The 22,821-nt window shown below is 36.4% G+C and overlaps 1 protein-coding gene across 1 annotated transcript in view; it reads left to right on the top strand.

Annotated features, from left to right (window-relative positions):
- Window positions 1–22,821, top strand: part of LOC125227846 (nitric oxide synthase-like protein) — a 39,653-nt gene that overhangs the window by 9,103 nt on the left and 7,729 nt on the right. Inside the window, 5 exon segments of the mRNA XM_048132220.1 lie at window positions 4,195–4,286; window positions 6,722–6,863; window positions 16,131–16,270; window positions 19,540–19,714; window positions 22,580–22,761. Coding sequence (XP_047988177.1) covers window positions 4,195–4,286; window positions 6,722–6,863; window positions 16,131–16,270; window positions 19,540–19,714; window positions 22,580–22,761 — 731 coding nt within the window.

Here is a 22,821-nt window from a genome sequence, read left to right as displayed (position 1 = left end):
TTATAGGCACATGTAATGTTTTTAGTCTATTTTTCAAAGGTACACCAGTATTTACGTCTGATGGTAATAATTTTATGTGGCTGAGCTGATGATGGAAGGTCAACTCCTCAATGGTTAGGAGTTTATACAATATTTAAAATGTGACTAAGTTCAGAATAGGCCCCCAAAACCGTAGCTCGGTAATAAAATCGTCGTTAATTTAACCGACGCGCACTTGACGTGATGAGCTTGGAGCCGTTCAAATATTTACTCACTATTAGCCACTTTATTCAGAAGGATTTAACCTCAGTCGACATTTTAATAGATTTTAAACTAGATATCGATAATAGACTAACGAGAACTAGAAGCTTTAAGTTTCATGTGCTCTGAACGTTTGGGATAAAATATGTTGTATGTATGTTTTTAAACAACGTTTTTAAGATGACTTGTAAAAGCAAACATTTTAATATGTTGTTTAAAAAATTTTGGATTATTTTTACAAAACTTCTACTGAAAATCAACTAAATTACTCATGCGTCCTTTTAGGAAAGATTTTTAATGTTAAATGTCACATGAAACTGATGTAAAACTAAATACTGTACATAATGTGAATGTCAGATTTGCGTGACTGGAGGTCATTTCTTAACATACATTTTACGAATCCATTCAAACAATTAAAAATACATTGGTTATATTTTGATTGATACTAAACATACTTGACGAAGGTATTGTTCATTCGTTGTCCATTATAAGTAGATAATGATAATAATATTATACCTACAGCCTATTTATGACGTAATTGTGAGAAATTATAAATTACACTGAGAGAAAATACAACCAGTTTTCATGTTCGTTCAACAAGTTTTTTGGTTAAAATAGCGCCTACGTGCTCTTTGGTTCAAACAACAAGCTACTTGTCATTTGAATCAACAAGTCGATTTTATAAAAACAACCTGACACATATTGTTTTAAACATACGTTTCGCTGATTCAAATGGATAAACCGCAACAAGTCGAACTTGTTAAATTCACAATGCAAATTTCTCTCAGTGTAGGAATTAGAAAAATCATAAAAGAAGAAAAGGCCGTGTAAGGCGTGTATGGGAACAAAAATGCCCTGACGTTTTTAGTTAATTAGCCAGGGGCATTTTTTGTTCCCTTACACGACTAGGTATCTTCTTTCATGAACAATCATTACACCAGAAAAAGAAGTTCAAAAGGTCACGCTATGTCTCGTAATTTATTTACTTATGACAAAACTGGCTGATCAGCCTGCATTGTTGGTTTAGACCCAAATACTTATGCGTGCAAACCAAAATAATTACTTCGTTAGTCTCTATGCCGTTTTCGCTATTTAGCTTTTTAGTATTTAAATTGTCTTTCTTAATATAGTTTTTTTAATATTTTATGTAGAACCCTATATTGTATAAATTAGGTAGAATAAAATAGGTGCACCATGCTTGCTGGAAATGTTTAAATGTTTTGTTCATCAACATTCCATGTTCACTGCGAAACCCCCGCTATCAATCGCGGGAACCCCAAAGTTGGTGATTTAATCTAACGCTGCTTTAATTACATCACATATTATACATTATGGTTTATGGTTTAAGATATTTGATTTCTCATAAGATTTTACAAAATCACTTACTGAGAAAAACGTTATTTACTTAAATCGAGGGTATAAACAACATTGTGGAAATTGCACATAGTTCGAATTTCAAAAACCAGTTTGCTCAACTTATCGGGTTTCACCAGTCAAACCCTCGAAATCTACTTAAAACTAGGTAAGAGGTAGCATGCGGTACATCACAATTTAAAAAATATACACCACAATTTTTAAGAAAGATTATTATACAAAACTAGCTTTTGCCCGCGGCTTCGCTCGCTTTAGAAAGTAGCCTATGGAACTCTCCATCCCTTCAAATATCTCCACTTAAAAAATCACGTCAATTTGTAGCTCCGTTTGAAAGACGGACAAACATACACACACACTTTCCCATTTATAATATTAGTATGGGTTCAAAAATTACGTTTAATTATTATTCTAAATTTGAAAGATGACAAACATACGTGTAATGTATCTGTCCCGAAATTAATAATATTAGTATGGATTATCATACTTCATTACGGTTTGCATTTCATTCATGTGAAAAATTACTAGATTTAAAGAGTTCAAGTATACTTTACAGCACCTGCCTCTACAACTTAACGAAAAGTACAACCATTCGCGACACACACGTTTTCCACATAAATTCGAACGGGTTAAAGAGTAAGTAAACATTTCGCGTTAAATATTGATAGACACAGTTACGTTATAAAGCGAACGTTTAAGTCCTACGGTCGTACAACTGCACACTGAGAGAAATTTGCATTGTGAATTTAACAAGTTCGACTTGTTGCGGGTTTATCCGTTTGAAACAAAAGTATTTTAGTAAACGTAATAAATGACAATGCTGATGATACAAGTCGAATTTGTTCGAACAACAAGGTCAAACTTGTTAATAGATATTTGATTGAATCAGCCAAACATATGTTTAAAACAATATGAGTCATGTTGCTTTTATAAAATCGACTTGTTGATTCAAATTAAATATTGATTCAAATAAAATGAAACTTGTAAAATGTAATAGTTACACTTAACAAAATCTAACTTGTTGTTTGAACCAAAGAGCACGTAGGCGCTATTTGAACCAAAAAAACTTGTTGAACGAACATGAAAATTGGTTGTTTTTTTCTCAGTGCAGTCGGCGGCTAGAAATGGTCTGTTTTCTTAATACAGACTCCTTTTACTTTCTTGTTTTTTCTTCTTAATTTGTAGTTTTGGACTAAACGATTTAATACTAAATAACACCTAAATAAGCGCCTTCTCTACAATTTAACGAAAAGTACAACCATTCGCGACACACACAGGTTTTTCACACAAATTCGAAGAGTAAGTAAACCTTTCCTGTTAAATATTGACACACACAGTTCATTGGAGAGCGTACGTTAGTCCGCTCACGGGAGCACACTAAATTATCCTTTGCCGATTTCTTTGCATTTCCATTGGCGAGGTGGATTGCGATCAAAGGGGTTAAGGTTAGCTACGTAGCTTAAAAATTGCGTATAATGAAGGTAACATATGTAATAATATAAGAATTTAACATTTTAACAGTAGGTCATCAATTATATTCCAGGAGTTCTAGACAAAATTCCATTAATTTTTTTAAGTTTTTTCTAGCGGACGAAACTTGAATATCCCTGAGGTACTAATATGGAATATAAGAGTGATAGAAATTTATGACTAAAACTACGCTAGAGAGCGCATACTACTGACATATTAATATATTAACTTGGCTAAATTAGCTGTAGTAAGTAAATAGTATAATAATAAATAACGTAGTAAATAACATACAACTAGAAGTGATGTATAACACAGGCGAACTTTTATATTTTATATAAATACCTAAATAAAGGCGCAATATCGATCTTTGACGTGAAGAAGTACTAATATTAAATTTTAGATATACTCGTAATATCTATTAAGACGATACAGGAGGGGTCAATTATCCATACAAACGCTCTCGACTATTTCCTTCCTGGTTTTTGAAGATAGTGCAATGATTATTTCAACACAGTATATTATTATTTTTATCTGTGTCGGACCGTTTTGATTTTTTTGATATTTTTATTTTTAAAGACGCTAGAGCCAATCAAAAATTTCCAAAAACTGCCTTTTTCATTATGGCGCAAAAAAGGTGTGATACTCAAGATTGGTAACAATTAGCCAAAAAAACTAAACGGTCCGACACAGATTATTTCATAGTTATTCAGATTCTTACATTTCGTTCCGAATGATTAAGTTTTGAAGTAGGAAACAGTCGAGAGCGGAACCTCGATTTAAAAAAAATCGCAATCTTTTAACTAAGTTGTTCTTAATGGACAATTATTTTTTCGATAAATTACGATATTTTCGATAGATTAGATTAGATTTCTTTATTTCATGATATAAATTTGTTACATGCCAAAGTTATGTTTATCTTTCATCATGATCGAAAATTACGAATATTTTCTCCCAATAAGGATCGTCATTTACAAATAGAGATAGTTAATAACATTACTTTATTTAACTAAGATTCCCAAATTGAAAGGGGGACTCCTATCCATTTTAGCATTTTCGCTTCTGTATCGTCTTAAAAAGTTTGTTTCCTCAAATTATTCTATTTTTTCTCAACAGGTTTTCGATTGCCGACAAGTAACAACTACGAGCGGGATGTTCGAAGCGCTATGCAACCACATCAAGTACAGCACCAATAAAGGCAACATAAGGTTCGTTCTATGGATTAAGCTTACATATACATTTCAAAGAACTCATATGTATAAAGCTATCCAAAAAGATCTTTAATTCTTTCAAAATGTGTCCCAGGATTTTGGTAAGTAGAAGAAAGTTTCATAAAATAATTTCTTTCAATTTCTAAACATTTAGTTCTCTGATCGGCTAGCGCGGGTTACTTTATCGCTTGCAAGTTCTCTTGTGCGACATCAAGTATAGACAGTTTGAAATGGTCCTAGATGTATAAAGTCGCGCGCGAAAACCGAACGCACCTCATTTGAGCAGGTAATAACTTTTTAAATCGGGACTTAATCGCGTATTAGTTACATTTCAACTCACCTCCAACGTGTCAGGGACGGCGTTATCCCCGTGCTTTTGGAATCTTCTCCGATTGCGCTACTGTGATCCCGATGTAAAAAGTTATTATGTGGGACAGCCACACATAATAACTATAATAAGCCACACAGCAGGGCAATCGGAGAAGACTTCATGGTTTTGTTTGACGTTTTATATTTTTCTCAAACATGGTATGAAATATTGATGTTATGTGCCTTATAATTGGCAGCGAAGTATGACGTTGCAGGTGCGGCTAGGACGATTGATAGATAATGGAATTTCATACAAACCTTGCAGGCCAAGGCCGGCAAAGTCTTCTTTTTTAATTTCCAAACACAGATAATTGTGACATAACATCCAGGTATTTAGCCAATGAAAAAAAACTATAAGGGGATTTATAGACGTGCCGACTGCAACTGGTACGGGCCCTAGACAATATTTGATTTTGGGTGCGTTTTCATACAAAAAAATTTTGTTTTCATTTTTTTTAATTTTTTTTTTATTTTTTGTTTTTTTATAGGCGTATACGGGATATTAAAGGGGAACGAAAATTCGATTATTTTTGCGCTACGACGCACCGTTTAGGAGATACAGCCATCCAAAGTTACTATTTTCAGTAGACTTTATTTATTTCATACCATGTTTGAGAAAAGCACTATACATACCTCGGCGGGAAATGGGGTTGCCGGCCGAAGACATATAGACGGCCGAGCGAAGCAAGCCATTTGTCCCGGCCTCTGTAGTAATGTACTATTAATTTAGTTTTTCTGCACCGTGTGACTTCTGATTTCTCATCAAGTGTTAATTTAATTAGTACGTATAATTAACTACTATTTAGCTAAGACAAAAACATTACAAACACATCATGACATCACACCTGTTACTTACAACTTGAATAAGCTCTAAGGTTTACCCACGAGGAAAAATAAATTATTTGCTTTATTTTGCCAGTAACTTCAATTCACCAGACCACTATAATAGACTCGTTATTGCAAGCGGGATTCCCAAATATCTCTGCTACACCCATGCGTCATCTGTACGTACTACTAATGCACTCAATAGGGGCCTAAGGAAGTCTATAGATAGAAATAAGATGGGTAATTCTGTATCTATTACAATATGCCCCTGCAACTACGCTGTCACAGTAGGTACATATTAATTATAGCTAATGGCATATTACAAATTACAATATATGCAGATGCTACGTTGTTAATATTCAAATCAACGGTTCCATCAAAGGATATCATACATTTCTTAGTAGATATATCTAGATCCACTCAATTTACAGTTCAGGTTTATGAAAATTCGATGTGAGAAAAATAAAAGAGTATTTCAGCTAGACCAAAATAAAACTTAAAACAGTACGTGTCGATTTGATCAAAATCTAACTGAACACGTTCACTTTGCAGTTTGTCTTTATCTCGGTTCACGTATCGCTAATGTATTTTTCTTCGAAACTCGATCGAAATTTTAACTTTCTTTTATAACCGCACATAATTTTGTTTGGGTATGGAACGTGTTATTCAAGATGGCGAATCAATTAAGTACATGACAATACGAAGCAACGCGTTATCACGAGTGACACCGGTTCGCGGTCTATGTTTTGACGAATGAAGTCACAAAATGATATCACTCGTTCTTAACCCTTCAAATGTATTAAAGACGCGATATTTGCTAAAGTAAATTTGCCCAGCCATATAAGGGCTCATTTGAGAAAACAAATTTTATTGCTGAGGTCGCCGTGATCGAAATCGATATGGAGGACTAACTTATAATTATAACTTGTGGATGTATTTTTATACCCATTGATATTTCGAGGTCCCACAAGAACAATTTCTAAAAGACTAGATATTATGTGCCACCAGTTTCCCTCGTTCCAGTTCCCGGTAAAAATCAACCATTCATCATGAACCGCTAAGTCGATTTAATAACAAAAATTGTGTCAGCAATTGCCGTCGTCGTATTCCATACTCATCGATGCTCCCAGGTCCCGATAAAATTGAACTTTTCGTCATAAAACTCATAAACCGCTAAGTCGATTTCCTAATATGCGCCAATTACCGTTGTCGTATTCTTAACCCGTACCTATCCCCAGGTCTGCCATCACGGTGTTCCCCCAGCGCACGGACGGGCAACACGACTACAGAATATGGAACAGCCAGCTCATCAGCTACGCGGGTTACAAACAGCCGGACGGCACTGTTCTGGGGGACCCGATGCACTGTGAATTCACTGAGGTAAGGCTATGGCGCCTGTGGCTTTCAATTGGTATAGAAGAAGTCGTTTGGATTTGCGAGTGTGCTTTTTGTAGCAGTTAAGGCCTTAAGTTTAGAGTGCAATGTACTCCGTGGCAAACGATAGGAATATGAGTCTGTCAAGCCAATATGGAGCGCACGGACGGACAGCACGACTACAGAATATGGAACAGACAGCTCATCAGCTACGCGGGTTACAAGCAGCCAGGCAGCATGGTGCTCGGAGACCCCAGGCATGCACTGTGAATTCACTGAGGTAAGGATATGGCGCCTGTTAAAGTATTATGGCTTTCAGTTTCCATAGAATAAGACATTTGTGGGTGTCATTCTTGTTACAATCAAGGTCTATAGCCAAGAGTGCAATCGTTGACGCTTCGTGGCAAAAGACGCAACTGAGTTTGTCAGACCAATACGAAAGCACGGACGGGCAGCACAACTACATATGGAATATGGAGGACACGGTATTAGGAAATTCGATGCACTGTGAATTCAGTGAAGTGAGGTCATGGCTGTGGCACGATACACAAAGGACAGCTTTGGGTATCTTGAGAATGTATTTTACATTGTCAATTGACTTTTGATGTAATCGGTTGAATTGAATACCGTGTTTCATTTACATTTAAAATCTTGCATTTTCTTAAAAACAACTTTTAAAAAGCAAGGACACACTATACTATAATGAAAATATACATGTATAAATCTTCAAATAGATTTAGCATGTACTAGTATAAAAACATGAAAATGCACATTGTATAATAATATTTATCATGTCTATATCATAAATGCTTTTTTTAAATAATAACTTATTGAACAGCGTAATTTTTTTTATTACGCGTAAAGAAAACTCCCTTTTGCTGTGTTAAGTACACAGCAAACACTAAAAAACAGCAAGGATTATTACGATAAACGGAACAAATTACAAACTGGCAGCCTTACTCACCGGCAAGAACACAACAATGAGTAGGGTCTAGTGCATCCAAACTCATAAACTGTTGCATACAGCCTATTATCCAAAACAAGTTATACAGCCTACACCAAACAAGTTCGACACAATAATACATCGCATCCCCTAACACCCAAAAGCAATTAATCGGGACAAGCGCCTTAATTGATACAGCAAAAAAGTGCAATTTTGAAATTGAAACAATATTAAAACTACAATTTGAAATAATAAATCTTTATTGAAACATTTTAAGCGTTGCAGCTTCACGCGTTTAATTTTATTATAAATTCTTCACAGATGTCATATATACCATAGATCAAGCAAACGTATCTACTTAGCGTGTCAAATGAACTCAGTGAAATCCACTGAGTTGTCCGTCTTTACTCGCAGCTTGCAGCTTTCGGGCGTCAATTTTTGTAAGTTGAAGTCAACCAAAACATAAAAAATGCCTCGTTACGTGATATTCAATTGCAACAACACAAAAATTATGAACAATCAAGAGCCTGAGACATATTTAAAATTACAGGCAAGAATCAACTTCAGTACAAAATTTGACACGCTCGGCCCCTATACAAATATATGAATTTGTTTCTTCTATCTAAATTAAGTTCTGTGAAATTCTTCTTATTTATTCCGATATTATAGGAAAGTATTCTGCAAAAGGGAATATTTTTAGATATCTCATATTTTATTATTTGTACCAAAAACAAATATCTAGTCTACAGTATTATTGTGCCAATAATTCATTAGGTAACATTTCCATTATATTAGGCTTAGCTTATTTTTCTTACTTAGGATTTCCATCAATGTATTATCTATCTTCAAAGATGATACAAAATAATACAGCTTAATGTTTCAGTCACAAACTTCTTAGAAATCACTTTATATAAAGCAAAAACCAAATGCGATTGATATTTATATAATATCATTTTGTATTATCAATATCACACTTTCAAAAACCAAGAACTCTTCTGTCCCTTGACAAAACAACCTATAAATAAAATAAAAAAATATATTATAGGACATTCTTACACAGATTGACTAAGACCCACGGTAAGCTCAAGAAGGCTTGTGTTGTGGGTACTCAGACAACGATATATATTATATAATATATAAATACTTATATACCTACATAGAAAACATCCATGACTCAGGAACAATATCTGTGCTCATCACACAAATAAATGCCCTTACCGGGATTGGAACCCGGGACCGCGGCGTAGCAGGCAGGGCCACTACCGACTGCGCCAGACCGGTCGTCAAACCTATACTTTGCTAGATTTTCCATTTGGGGAAGTCCAGAATACCTTCATTCATTCGTGAGCCATTGGTGTATCAAGTTATTACATCAGTTTAGTTAGGAAAGTCCCGTAAGCCCTTTATTAATTAATTCATTTAAATCATAACTATTGCAAAACTAACAATATGTGGTTAAGTCGTCATAATTAATAAGAAAATAAGTAGTATTGCATAGAAATTTCCTGTGACATAACAAATCGATACGGATATGTATAATTGTATATGGATGATATGTCTACTATAGTGATTTAAAAGGGAATCCAATATATAAACCTGACTTCGTAAGAACTGAAATGGACACCATACATTAAAGAAAAAGCGATCAAACCCACTGGTGGCGAAGCCGGGAATCGAACCCGAGTTTCCAACTATCGCGGCTGACGTGCTAAACCGTTACACCACCTCGACCGCCCGCGAGCGGTGCTGGAGACCCGGGCTCGATTCCCGGCTTCGCCACCAGTGGGGTTGATCGCTTTTTCTTTAGTGTATGGTATCTATTTCAGTTTATAATCTATATGTAGTAGTGTTACTACCTACCTAAAAAAAACAAATCATAAAAATATTAAACAATAGTTATTTGTTATACAAGGGGGCAAAGTTGTATTTTAACGCCGAGTGTGGAATTGAAAAACGAGCAAGTGAAAGGACTATATAGTTGAACCGAGTGGTTTGAGAATAGAATCCTGAACTTGCGAGATTTTTAACACACGAGAAGTATAATACATTTGCACCCGAGTGTAACACAAAACTTTTCCCCTCACAATAGCGAGGAAACTACAACGCAAAAATAGTTATTTGTTATACAAGGGGGCAAAGTTGTATTTTAACGCCGAGTGTGGAATTGAAAAACGAGCAAGTGAAAGGATTATATAGTTGAACCACGAGCGAAGCGAGTGGTTCGAGAATAGAATCCTGAACTTGCGAGTTTTTTAACACACGAGAAGGAAAATACATTTGCACCCGAGTGTAACACAAAACATTTCCCCTCACTATAGCGAGGAAACTACAACGCAAAAAATGCGTTTATCACTGCTTTTGAGTAGTTCAACAGGTGGTAAATCATCTTTATTACTAGATTCAACTATTTTTATCAATTTTAAAGCAGTTAATTTGACTTTATTCAAGGTCAAATTACTTTACCCACTAGTGGATAAAATGCGTTTTTACCCGCTGGTATTAAAGGACAAAACACGTGTTTCCGAGCTAGTGAGGGAAAAATAATTTGATTTGTTACATACATCGTCTGATTTCGTATAGTTTTATGAATACATGGATTAAAAAAAAATATTTTCAGCAAAGTTTACACGCGTAGAAGCTGAATCCTCCTTTTAAGTTTAAACTTGTATCAGGATGTATCTTAGGATGATGGATTCGTCGTCGTACTAACATGAAAAACCGGCTAAGAGCGTGTCGGGCCACGCTCAGTGTAGGGTTCCGTAGTTTTCCGTATTTTTCTCAAAAACTACTGTACCTATCAAGTTCAAAACAATTTTCCTAGAAAGTATTTATAAAGTTCTACTTTTGTGATTTTTTTCATATTTTTTAAAGATATGGTTCAAAAGTTAGAGGGGGGGGGACGCACTTTTTTTCCCTTTAGGAGCGATTATTTCCGAAAACATTAATATTATCAAAAAACGATCTTAGTAAACCCTTATTCATTTTTAAATACCTATCCAACAATGTATCACACGTTGGGGTTGGAATGAAAAAAAATATCAGCCCCCACTTTGCATGTAGGGGGGGTACTCTAATAAAACATTTTTTTCCATTTTTTTATTTTTGCACTTTATTGGCATGATTGATATACATATTGGTACCAAATTTCAGCTTTCTAGTGCTTACGGTTACTGAGATTATCTGCGGACGGACGGACGGACGGACGGACGGACGGACGGACGGACGGACGGACAGACAGACATGGCGAAACTATAAGGGTTCCTAGTTGACTACGGAACCCTAAAAAGTGATATCGATTACAAGACGATCGTCATCTTTGCTACGGACCCGGTAATGTCAACATAGACATCGCCTAACCAAGTTCAACAAGTCGTTAAACATGAATGACATGTTACACTCGACCCACGTTTTATATTCCCGATACGCCCCTAATATATCCAAAGAAAACATACTCAATGTATGTCAACATTATTATGGAGCAAATAGAAGACATATAAACCTGATTTAGGCATAGAGACATACATTAATAATCATCAGTTTTAGCTTTTTTTGCATTAAGATATATTATTAATCCTTAAATGCAAGCATTTTTCTTTTAGCGAGATATTGATATATGTGATAGACAATGGTTTTCTGACTCTGGGAAAAAAAAAATTTAAAATCGTTTTTTATACTAAATCATTGTTAGTAGTTAAATAGGCCAAATCTTATAGAAATATATCGTAATTGGTAAGTTTTATTTTAAAAAACTGACTACTATTAAAAAGGTACACTATTTGTGAAACCTCTATGATAATATGTTTAAACATAAACTAATTACTAACTCCGAAAAAATCAGCCTAAATGACATACTTACTAAAAATCGCAATCGTCCTGTTTTTTCACACTTTTCCGCCACTTCATCTTAATCCTTAAATAATAAATAGTAAATCATTATATTATTTAATTTATTTAATTGTTTATTAAATAATAATAAATAATGAATGTGTGCTAAGCGACGATATACATACTTAAATAGATAAATACATACTTATATAAGTTCATAGAAAACATCAATGACAGGGACAAATATCTGTGCTCATCACACAAATAAATGCCCTTACCGGGATTCGAACCCGGGACCGCGGCTTAGCAGGCAGGGTCACTACCGACTGAGCCAGACCGACCGGTCGTCAATAAAAAATCCATACTAATATTAAAATGGGAAAGTGTGTGTGTCTGTTTGTTTGTCCGTCTTTCACGGAAAAAGAGCGATGAATTGACGTGATTTTTTATGTGGAGATAGTTGAAAGGATGGAGAGTGACATAGCCTACTTTTAGTCTCTCTATAACCCCCCACTTCCCTAAAATGGGGGTGGAAATGTGTATGGAGAATTTCGCAATTTTAGAATTTAACGCGAGCGAAGCCGCGGACAAAAGCTAGTTTATTTACAAATTGAGATATTTCTGTATGTCAACAAACCAAGCTGAAAGCTTTATACTGAGAATCTACGAGTAGGTACTAAAGCCTTTTCCTGTGAGTCTTCATATGATTTAATTAAATGCATTTTGTACAAACGTGGAACAGATTTTATTATTTCCTTCTAAATTGCGTATAAAAAGTAATAACATATGTATGTTCCCGGTCGTGTGATCGGGTAAAAAACAAATAAAGAGACATAGTAATTATTGTGTGCGTTTACCTTATTTACCTTATTCGTTTATTATTTCAGTGTGGCAATTACTGAAAGAAGTTTTAGGAAGTATTATTTCCTTTATAACTTATTCATACAAGAATAATATTCATTTATTTTATTGTTTACTAGCTTTTGTTTTACGCTCGCGTTAGAAAGAGACAAAAAGTAGCCTATGTCACTCCATCCCTTCAACTCTACATAAAAAATCACGTCATCAACATCTCTACATAAAAAATCACGTCAATTCATCGCTCCGTTTTTCGTGAAAGACGGACAAACAAAGAGACACACGCAATTTCCCATTTATAATATTAGTATGGAAGTATGGATGTTATAACAATTACATTCTTACAGAGACAGAATTCTAGAGGCGGCCTACGCCTAGGCCATTGTAGAACCCTTTCACACTAAAAGTCAAACTGACTTCTATAGCAAATAAAGCACGGTGTCAATATGACAGGGTTCTAGAGTGGCCTAGGATTCTAATTGGTTGACTGGACGTACTCTAAAACGTCAAAACTCATCCTACAGGCAACTAACTAAATAATAAATGCATAATAGTACATTACGATACAAGTGCGAAAAAGAGGAAGGTCGAAACGAGTGGCGATAAATTAAAACACGACCGAAGGGAGTGTTTTAAATCGACAGGAGTTACGAATTTCCTTTTCGCACGTGTATCGTACGACGTAAACATGGAAAAGATATTGAAAGGAGAGTGAATGCTGGGAATAGAGTGAATGGAGCACTAAACGCTTTTATGGGCAGCCAGAAAGTATCGCAAAAAGCACGTCTGGCGGTGCATAGAGGAGTTTTGGTGCCTACACTTATGTATGGTAGTGAAAGTTGGGTGTGGGAGAAAAGACTTCAAAGTCAAGTGAATGCCGTAGAAATGAGAGCGTTAAGAAGCATGGCTGGTGTAAAGTTGAGTGATAGGATCAGAAATAGCGTGATAAGAGAGAAGTGTGGAGTGGATGTAGATGTGGTGACAAAGATTGAGATGGGTATGTTAAGGTGGTTTGGGCATGTAGAGAGGATGGATGAGAGGAGATTAACGAAGAAAGTATATGAAAAAGGAGTGGAAGGGTCAGTTGGTAGAGGAAGACCTAGGCGAACTTTTCTTGATCAAATCGGGGAAATATTGCAAAGAGGCCAGGTCAGAAGTACTCGAAACCGACGAGCGTGTATGAGAAATGTTATGAAAGTGTGTGAAGCGAAAGTGGTTTGTCAGGATCGTAGTAAATGGAAATCCGTGATCTCTGCCTACCCCTCTGGGAAACAGGCGTGATTGTATGTATGTATGTATGTATGTATCGTACGACGTTTTCCAGTACAGATGGCCCTCCGAAGTTTCGACCTGGCATATAATGAACCACTTCTCGCACTAGTGGGTATAAAAAACGCCATCTGTACTGAAAATAATTATATTGAACTCACTTCGCGTGCAAAAAAACAGATATGTCGCATTCAGACCACAATATCTAGATAATGGCTGAACTACTGTTTGCGGTATAAATAAATCACTCCACATTTGACGTAGGTATTCCAATTTACCAGTTTTACTATTACAGATTTTTTTAGTAAAATTACCTTGCGAATCGAAAGAAAATCACTCACTTCGCCTGTGATGTATGTGTGTCTGTTATTCGCAATAAACTCAAAAACTACTGATTTTTTTACTTATAAAGTGAAGGTTGAAGTATAATATTACGATACGAGTGCGGAAAGAAGACACGACACAAGTTACGAATTTGTGTAAATCTGTTCAAATACGACGATATTTTGCTCACCAAGTTGGGAAAAATCACACTGATTACAAGAGCTGCTCGAAAACTGCCCAACTTCCGTTTGACATATATGCCAGTGCTCGGTCAAATCATCGCAGAAACAGATATGGGCATGAGACAAGACTATTATAGAGTCGTCACTTAACATTATTATTATCTAAAGCTGATATTATCGTAATTTATAATTTAATATTTGACCTTTTTAGTCGCATATCTGTCATGGATTTGTCAAAGTTTTGTGATTATTTGCTTAATTATGGTTATTTCTAAATATTTTAAATACGAGTATGGTGCGAATAAATACAATTAATAAATGGATTGAGGACTACCCGAGCTCTGTTTGTATGGTGAATTTTAGGTTGCAGTAATTAATGTCATTAAATACTATAATTAAATAATATTGTACATAATGCAACTCTATTGATCTTGTTCTATTGCAGTCTTGCGATTGTTTTGCGATGACTTGTCCGTGCACTGTATATGACTATTAACAACACAATGTATTGTTACATTGTTTTATTTCCCTGATCTTCGAAAGAGTCTGTAGAGGTAGGTCTAAGTACTTACATTTTATTTACCTACTAGCGACCCGCCCCGGCTTCGCACGGGTACTATACCTAACATGCAACCTTCCTCTACAATCACTCTTTCTATTAAAAAAAACCGCATCAAAATCCGTTGCGTAGTTTTAAAGATTTAAGCATACATAGGGACATAGGGACAGAAAAAGTGACTTTGTTTTATACTATGTAGTGATGATACAAAATTTAAAGATAACATACTATAGCTATTTGTATACTTTACTCTTGTTGCGAAGCTAAGGCGAGTTACATACTTGTATAAATCGCAGGTAATAATTTAAAAAAAACTTATTACTCAACTGCACTTTACTAGCAACTTTCAAGCCAAAGTTATTTGTTTAGCAAAATTGACAAAAGACGCTTTCAAAAGACTTGAAAACAACCTATTAGTTGCCATAAAACGTGGCCGGGCTTTGGCATACCGTCTCATTTTAAAGTTGCTAATTAAACCCTCAGGGCTTCATTAAGCTAGGAACACACTACGCGGACGTCCGTCGTGAATCGACCGCGGACGGGAATCTGGACAATGACATTACACATAACCGTGCAAACTATCGGTCGACGGACGCGGACGTGGCCTTGAGCGCACGGACGTCCGATCGAAATCTGGCTCTCTGGATGTTTTGTTCCGTGCACACTGATAGGTCGCGGTCGCGGTCGTTTTACGACGGACGTCCGCGTAGTATGTTCCTAGCTTTAACCGCTCCCAGTCTCCTTTAACAGACTATAAACACCCGGATTTCCCAGGAATAATATTCTATCAACGATAGTGGTAAAGGGATGAGACATCTCATACTATTCCGGTCGCACGGTTTGCGTCTCTTTTTCAGCGCCATCTGGAGCTATACTGCGTAAACTAATGGTGCGCACTTACCTCGTGTTCAACTGAAAATGATTGTCTAAAATTTGTTTTAAGCGTGAAGTTATTGTAATGTTAATTTAAGTGCAGACGGTATGAAATTTGTGAAATATATTACATTATTCCGTAATAAAAATAAAACTATAAATACTGATATCGCGTGTAATGAGCGTTCGTGGTCAACAAGTGACTGATGGAAGGGAGGGTGTTTTTTCCTTTTCTGTGGAGCGATAACCAAAATAAACGTACTTCATAGTTTTTACACCCTAAGCATTTTTTGTTATTGGAAATTTTATTACGTGGTTTCTTTCTACCGTTTAAGTCGCCACACGTCCAATTAATCGTCTCCGTTCGTAAGCTCGTATAGCATGTCCTTAAAAATAAGTATGTCTATGTACATAATATTAACTTTATGCAATTGTTCCAGCTTTGCCTTAAACTGGGCTGGAAGCCGCCTAGGACCGCGTGGGATATTTTACCCTTAGTCCTGTCCGCCAATGGGAAAGACCCGGACTATTTCGAGATTCCCAGAGAACTCATCATGGAGATTCACATGACCCATCCGACGTAAGTATATTGTGTTGTATGAATTATTAGCCATAATGAACGTCAAATAATATTCAGAAAATATTATGAGTAAGACGATTGCTCAGTTCTCTAAACAGGCTCTTTTAATCATTTAAGTCCAGAGAGTAATCCTATGTGATATACTTACATAAATATAATATTACCTGTAACTGGTTTGGTAAAGTTTGGTCGATTTATATTTCAGATATAAAGTACAGTCAGCAACAAAGCTAACGAACAGCTAAAGTGACAAAAATACACGACCTGTGGTAATGTATAGGTAATAAAGTAAATTCTGAATATTTTAACATTTTGGCTGTATTCGATACTTTTTTTCTGACTGTACTGTTATATGTAGCTTCAATATCTAAACCCTTTAGATTTATGAAAATAAAAAGCACCTTTACTATAAAAAAATATCTAATAAACTCGAAAACTCTATGGGAACTATGCGTATCGGAAAAAATAGAAAACAAACCTTCTAAATCGCAATAAGGCCTATTTAGATGCCTACGTAGAGATAAAATGCCGGATTTGCATACGCGATGTGCGATTTACGACAGCAAACTATGTATTACACAGCTGCTTACGGGTAGAGATGGCCCAAATAGGGATGTTCGTTGAATACCGCATATTCGGCCCCATCTCTCGGCCAAATACAAAATGTTAGGCGACCGAATATTGAAACTGCACATTGATTTTAGAAGTGCTAGCCAACAAAGCAGAGCATTAAACAGATTATATTTTTGTATTTGTTTTTATAATTATAGTTTTTTGTATCAATAAAATCTAATTACAGCGGGCCTAGCACACTATATATAGTGTGATAGCCTACCGCGATACCATATCTCGCGACCGTGCTGTCCCTGCAGGATACTTTCTTATTTTCGACGTGTCCTCAAAACGTAATCTTCGTATTTCACATATTTCCAAGAATACTTTTTAAATCGCTAATATAGTGGTTTCTGCATTTTTTTTTGTTTTTATTGGGTGTGACATAGGTATAATAATAATATGGGCCAGTAAGTACCTAGACTTGGCTCACGAGATAACCACCATGTGGGATGTTGATTCAACGATCATTGTCCCGATAGTCGTTTCAGCGAACGGTCTCATAGCGAAGAGTCTCGACCAACATCTTAAGAGACTCTCGCTCGGTGGTTGGATCAAGGGCCAGATGCAGAAGGCGGTGATTTTGGACACAGCGCGGATAGTCCGACGGTTCCTCTCTCTGCAGCCCTAACCACCGGCAGCTTGGGCCCTGCCCCGCTGCTGGCGGCACCCTAGGTTAGGTTTTTTATAATGTGTTTATATGTTTTATATTGTTTTGTAAGTGTTTTATTTTATTTTACTTTTATACTCATATTGTAAAAAACCTAATCTAAGAAAAGAAATATGGGCCTACCATTTTTTTTACCACGTCGGTGGCAAACGGGTATACGGCCCGCCTGATGGAAAGCGGTCACCGTAACCTATGGACGCATGCAGCTCAAGGGGTGTCACATGCGCGTTGCCGACCCATTAGAAACCTGTATACTCTTTTTTTGAAGAACCCCATACTGTAGTTCATCGGGAATACCTCGGCAGGGAGCTCATTCCACAGCCGGAGCGTTCGTGGGAGGAAATTCCTCTAAAACCGCACGGTGCGCGACCATTTAGGTTGCAAGGTGTGTGGATGAGCGCCCTGTCGATGGCGAGCGGTGCGATGATGAAAAGTGACCGTTGGAATCAAGTCAAACAGTATTCGGATTATCCGAATAAAACATAGTGTTCGTATTTCACACCTTTTCAAGAATTTGAAATTTGTAAGGTCTTTTGAAGTTGCCGAATATAATATTGGCGTCATCCCTACTCACGAGCAACACGTCGCCCCATACCGCTCCATCACAGATTTATGCCAACATAAAAAGTCGGGGAATGCATATTGTGCTACACGAGTGAAGGCCTGCAAATAGGCGAAAAGAGCCGCCTGCCCATACAGAGCAGATTGCTTATCGTAAAACTGTGGTCCAGTGATCTCCAATCTGCGTTTATGGCCTATAAATCGGCACCCATTCAATAATCTATTGCTTTGATAATAATGTTATCGAGTGTTAATGTGATAAAGTGCGTGCTATCTCATAATTGAGTGCTAGAACTGAAAAGTGATTTATTTCCGGTTTAAGAAGGTTATCTTCTTGAACATTTGGCTGGCCGTTATGGTTATTTAAATTTCATTACCGAAGTGCGTTTAGTGACTTTTGCAATTTTCCTTTGTGACGAAATAGATTAATGTTTTGATGGACTTTGGTTTTAATTAAGAGCGTCACCCGATCCACTTTATGTGCAACCTTTTGTTAACTGCTGTAATCAGTTAAATTTAACACCATTTATAAAACGCTTTGTTTGTCCCTACCTTAAAAAACTTATTTTAGTATTCGGCACAAATCCACTCCGCAAATGCAAAGTTAACAACAGAGTTATACACAATATTAATGTCATGTCATTCATGCTAATTAACGATCTGACCTAGACAAGCTTAGTATAGTAGTACTAATACTACTAAGTATTAGTAGAGGATATGTATGTAGATTATTATGGAAAGCGCCTAGTCTTTTAAAGATTGCATAAAAAATAGATATTGGACGAGTACCACAATAGACGGGAGGTAAAAGGCACCACCACGTAAAAAAAAAACCCGGGTTCGATTTTCGGTTTGACCGTCTGTAGACGTGATCACTTTTTCTTGTGTGTGATATTTATTAATATAAGTCAGTCCGTTTGTAAAGTAAATAATTATCTTAATCTTTTTGACTACGCATTTTCAGTAGGTACTTGAAAAATATTTACCTTATTCCAAAACGTATTTCATCATCCTCCTTGCGTTATCCCGGCATTTGCCACGGCTCATGGGAGCCCTGGGGTCCGCTTTGACAACTAATCCCAAGATTTGGCGTAGGCACTAGTTTTTACGAAAGCGACTGCCATCTGACCTTCCAACCCGAAGGGTAACTAGGCCTTATTGGAATTAGTCCGGTTTCCTCACGATGTTTTCCTTCACCGAAAAGCGACTGGCAAATATCAAATGACATTTCGCACACAAGTTCAGAAAAACTCATTGGCACATTTGGTACGAGCCGGGTAACCCGCGACCTCCGGATCGAAAGTCGCACGCTCTTACCGCTAGGCCACCAGCGTATTTAACCCGACCAATATTATGCGTAAATGTTGTGCTACTAGCGTAAACTGCAAACATCTAACCACCAAACGCACTAATGAAATGTTCGCAGGTACGAATGGTTTGAAGAGCTGAACCTGCGCTGGTATGCGCTGCCCGCGGTATCGAGCATGCGTTTCGACTGCGGCGGCATCGAGTTCACCGCGAACGCATTCAACGGCTGGTACATGAGCACGGAGATCGGCTGCAGGAACTTTTGTGACGTCAACAGGCTTAATATGCTTGAGGTAATTTATAGAATAGAATAGAATAGAATAGAATAGAATAAAAACAGTTTTATTCGTAAACACACAGACAATAAACAATATTTATGAATGACATAGAAAAATAAAGTGCCACGAAATGGCCTCACCTCAGCATATTGCTGGCGACTTCCAGCGCTGGTCTTCCGTGAGACCATTATCATTAAGTGAGAAAAATCACGGAGGATAGCGTGATTATAGGATACTGTGTAAAACCACTAGTGTGGCCGAGTCGAGTCACATTAAGTAAGTAAGTAAATATTCTTTATTGCACCATTTTACATGTTATAAATATACAGAATGTTGAGTGAGAGTATAACTAGGTAACAACAGGCGGTCTTATCGCTAACAAGCGATCTCTTCCAGACAACCTTAGGGTAGCTGGAAAAACGGAACAGAAACAAAAGTTAACAGGCAGTACAAGAACAATAAAAAATATAGAGAAAACCAACACAAACACACATACATATATACAAAATACATAAATAAATATACCTTACATACACATAATACATTCATACATAAATACAATAAATAAAAATGGCAACTTAACATAGAGATAGATAGTATAATTTAAGCTGATTTTTGAAAATTGGAAGAGATTTTGCTAGTCTTAATTCTACTGGTAAGGAATTCCACAACCGTACAGCCCGGAAGGTAAAAGAGTTGCTATAGAATTTAGAAGTAGATGGTGGAGGAGCAAGAATATGAGTTTGAGAACATCTGATAGACGAGAGAAACTTGAAACGCTCTTTGAGATAAGGCGGAGTAGAAGGGTTAAAGAGAATGCCAAAAAGAAGGGCGAGAATAACACATTAATTCGTCTTCTGCATTATGAAATTGCGTCCATTAGCGACGCGTCGAATCGCATCCAATATGTTTTAGGACTCGATTCGACGCGGCTCGATTCCGCCTAAGTGTGGACGCCAGGCCTATCGTTATTTTAATTTTGTATGGTACAAATGAACCTATCCACACAATTTAAGCTTATTCACACTTACAGTCTGACCAAAAAGAGTATAAATTAAAGTAGCAACATTGTAGTGTCACACGAGTTAAGAATTTCCTTTTCGCACGTGTATCGTACGACGTTTTTCAGTACAGGTGGTCCCCCGAAGTTTCGACCTGACAAGAAATCAACCACTTCTCGCACTAGTGCGTAAAAAAAGCACCATCTCTACTGAAAAGTTTTTTTTTGTAAGATACGGACGGACATTGGCCACGTGTATTATAGCCATTTATTTTTCCCTATTCAGAAAACGGTATAATCGTTAACAGGAATCACGTTGGGATAAGCAACAGACGTGACCGGACCCTTGTAGTAATAAAATCACATAAACGGGCGTCAGGTTATTAACTTGTAAGGAAGCTACCTTCCCAGCGATCCTGACACGTTTTCAAATACGTGAAACTTTGATCTTATTGTTGAAATTCATCCATTTTATTCCTACATAGTATACAATATTTTTAGTCGTAAAAGGTCACCTGCTTTACGGACAGTAGAGAGCGACAGTGAATAGTTTTTAAAAGAATAGATAAAAGTAGGTAAAATCGATGTCAATAGAAATTGTCAACAATGTAAACAAACCATCATATAAAATATAAATATTTTAGCACAATTTTAATTTTTTGAAGGTTGAGGATCACAATGTGATATGAAATGATTAAATAACACATGGATTTAGCCAGTATCTGATGAGTTAGAATGGAAATTAGAGACATTTTGACTAAAATCGGCGTCAATAGAAATTATCAACAATGTAAACAAACTATTTTATAAAATATCAATATTTCAGCAAAATTTTATTATTTCAAAGGTTGAGGATCATAATGTGATATGAATTGATTAAATAAAACATGGGTTTAGCCAGTATCTGATGAGTTACAATGGAAATTGAAGACATTTTGACTACTAGGTTTGTTTACATTGTTCACAAATTCTATTGACGGTGACTTTACAAGGTTTGTTTACATTGTTCACAAATTCTATTGACGGTGACTTTACAAGGTTTGTTTACATTGTTCACAAATTCTATTGACGGTGACTTTACAAGGTTTGTTTACATTGTTCACAAATTCTATTGACGGCGACTTTACAAGTTTTGATTCATTCTGCCGTAATTTGAATTACTATGATACCTACAATCAGTATCAATACCATCAATATTGCAATAGTAGCAGATGAAATAAACGCACCAAAAATATCTGACATCCTGAATAAACTTTCTAAATCTTATACCAAGTTATACCTTTACCGACTACCGACGATTTCGTAAAGCGCTCTAACGATTTCGCAGAATTTTAGATATGTGGTGGTTTTCGGGGGTGAACAATCTATTTAGCTTAGCCTTAGGTCCCGGAAAACGCATTTTTTGAGTTTTCATGCGTTTTTCTTTCGCATTACTTTTTTTATATAAAGACGTGATATAATAAAATAGAACCGAGCGAAACTCGGTAGCCCAGGTACTATAAATAAATATGTACGTAAAGTTTGTACTCAGAAATGTCAAAGTTTAGCTATTTTTTTTTATTTATAGACGCAGAAATATTGTTTAACGGTTACGGGATGGTAGTTATTTCTGTTCTGAAGCGTAATTTAATCAGCTACTTTTGATGCTGACTGTACATCTTCAATAATAAAAGAAGCCTTAGGCATTATTTTATGACCATTAAAGTCACTAGTTAGAGGGTAGCGTCTCGCAACAGTGAGCGAGACGTATAAATGATTAAAAAACTACTATGAGTTGCCTATTGGAGTCCACAGTAAATTATACCACCATTTTTTAACCGACTTCAAAAAAGGAGGAGGTTCTCAATTCGACTGAATGTTTTTTTTTTTTTGTCAATCAGAAAGTGGCCCAGAAAATGGGATGCGACACCAGAACGCCAGTGACCCTGTGGAAAGACAAAGCTCTGGTGGAAGTGAATGTCGCCGTGCTGCACAGCTTCCAGCAACATAACGCCACCATCGTCGACCACCACACCGCTTCTGAGAGCTTCATCAAGCATCTGGACAATGAGAACCGATTACGGTAAGAAATTTGTTTCGTAATTTTAAGTTTGACCGAAATTAAAACATTTCATATGTGTAA

This window comes from Leguminivora glycinivorella, chromosome 7 (assembly GCF_023078275.1).
Source record: "Leguminivora glycinivorella isolate SPB_JAAS2020 chromosome 7, LegGlyc_1.1, whole genome shotgun sequence".
Taxonomy (NCBI): domain Eukaryota; kingdom Metazoa; phylum Arthropoda; class Insecta; order Lepidoptera; family Tortricidae; genus Leguminivora; species Leguminivora glycinivorella.
The sequence above is the reverse complement of the archived record's forward strand: the minus strand, read 5'-3'. Positions and strand labels throughout refer to the sequence as shown.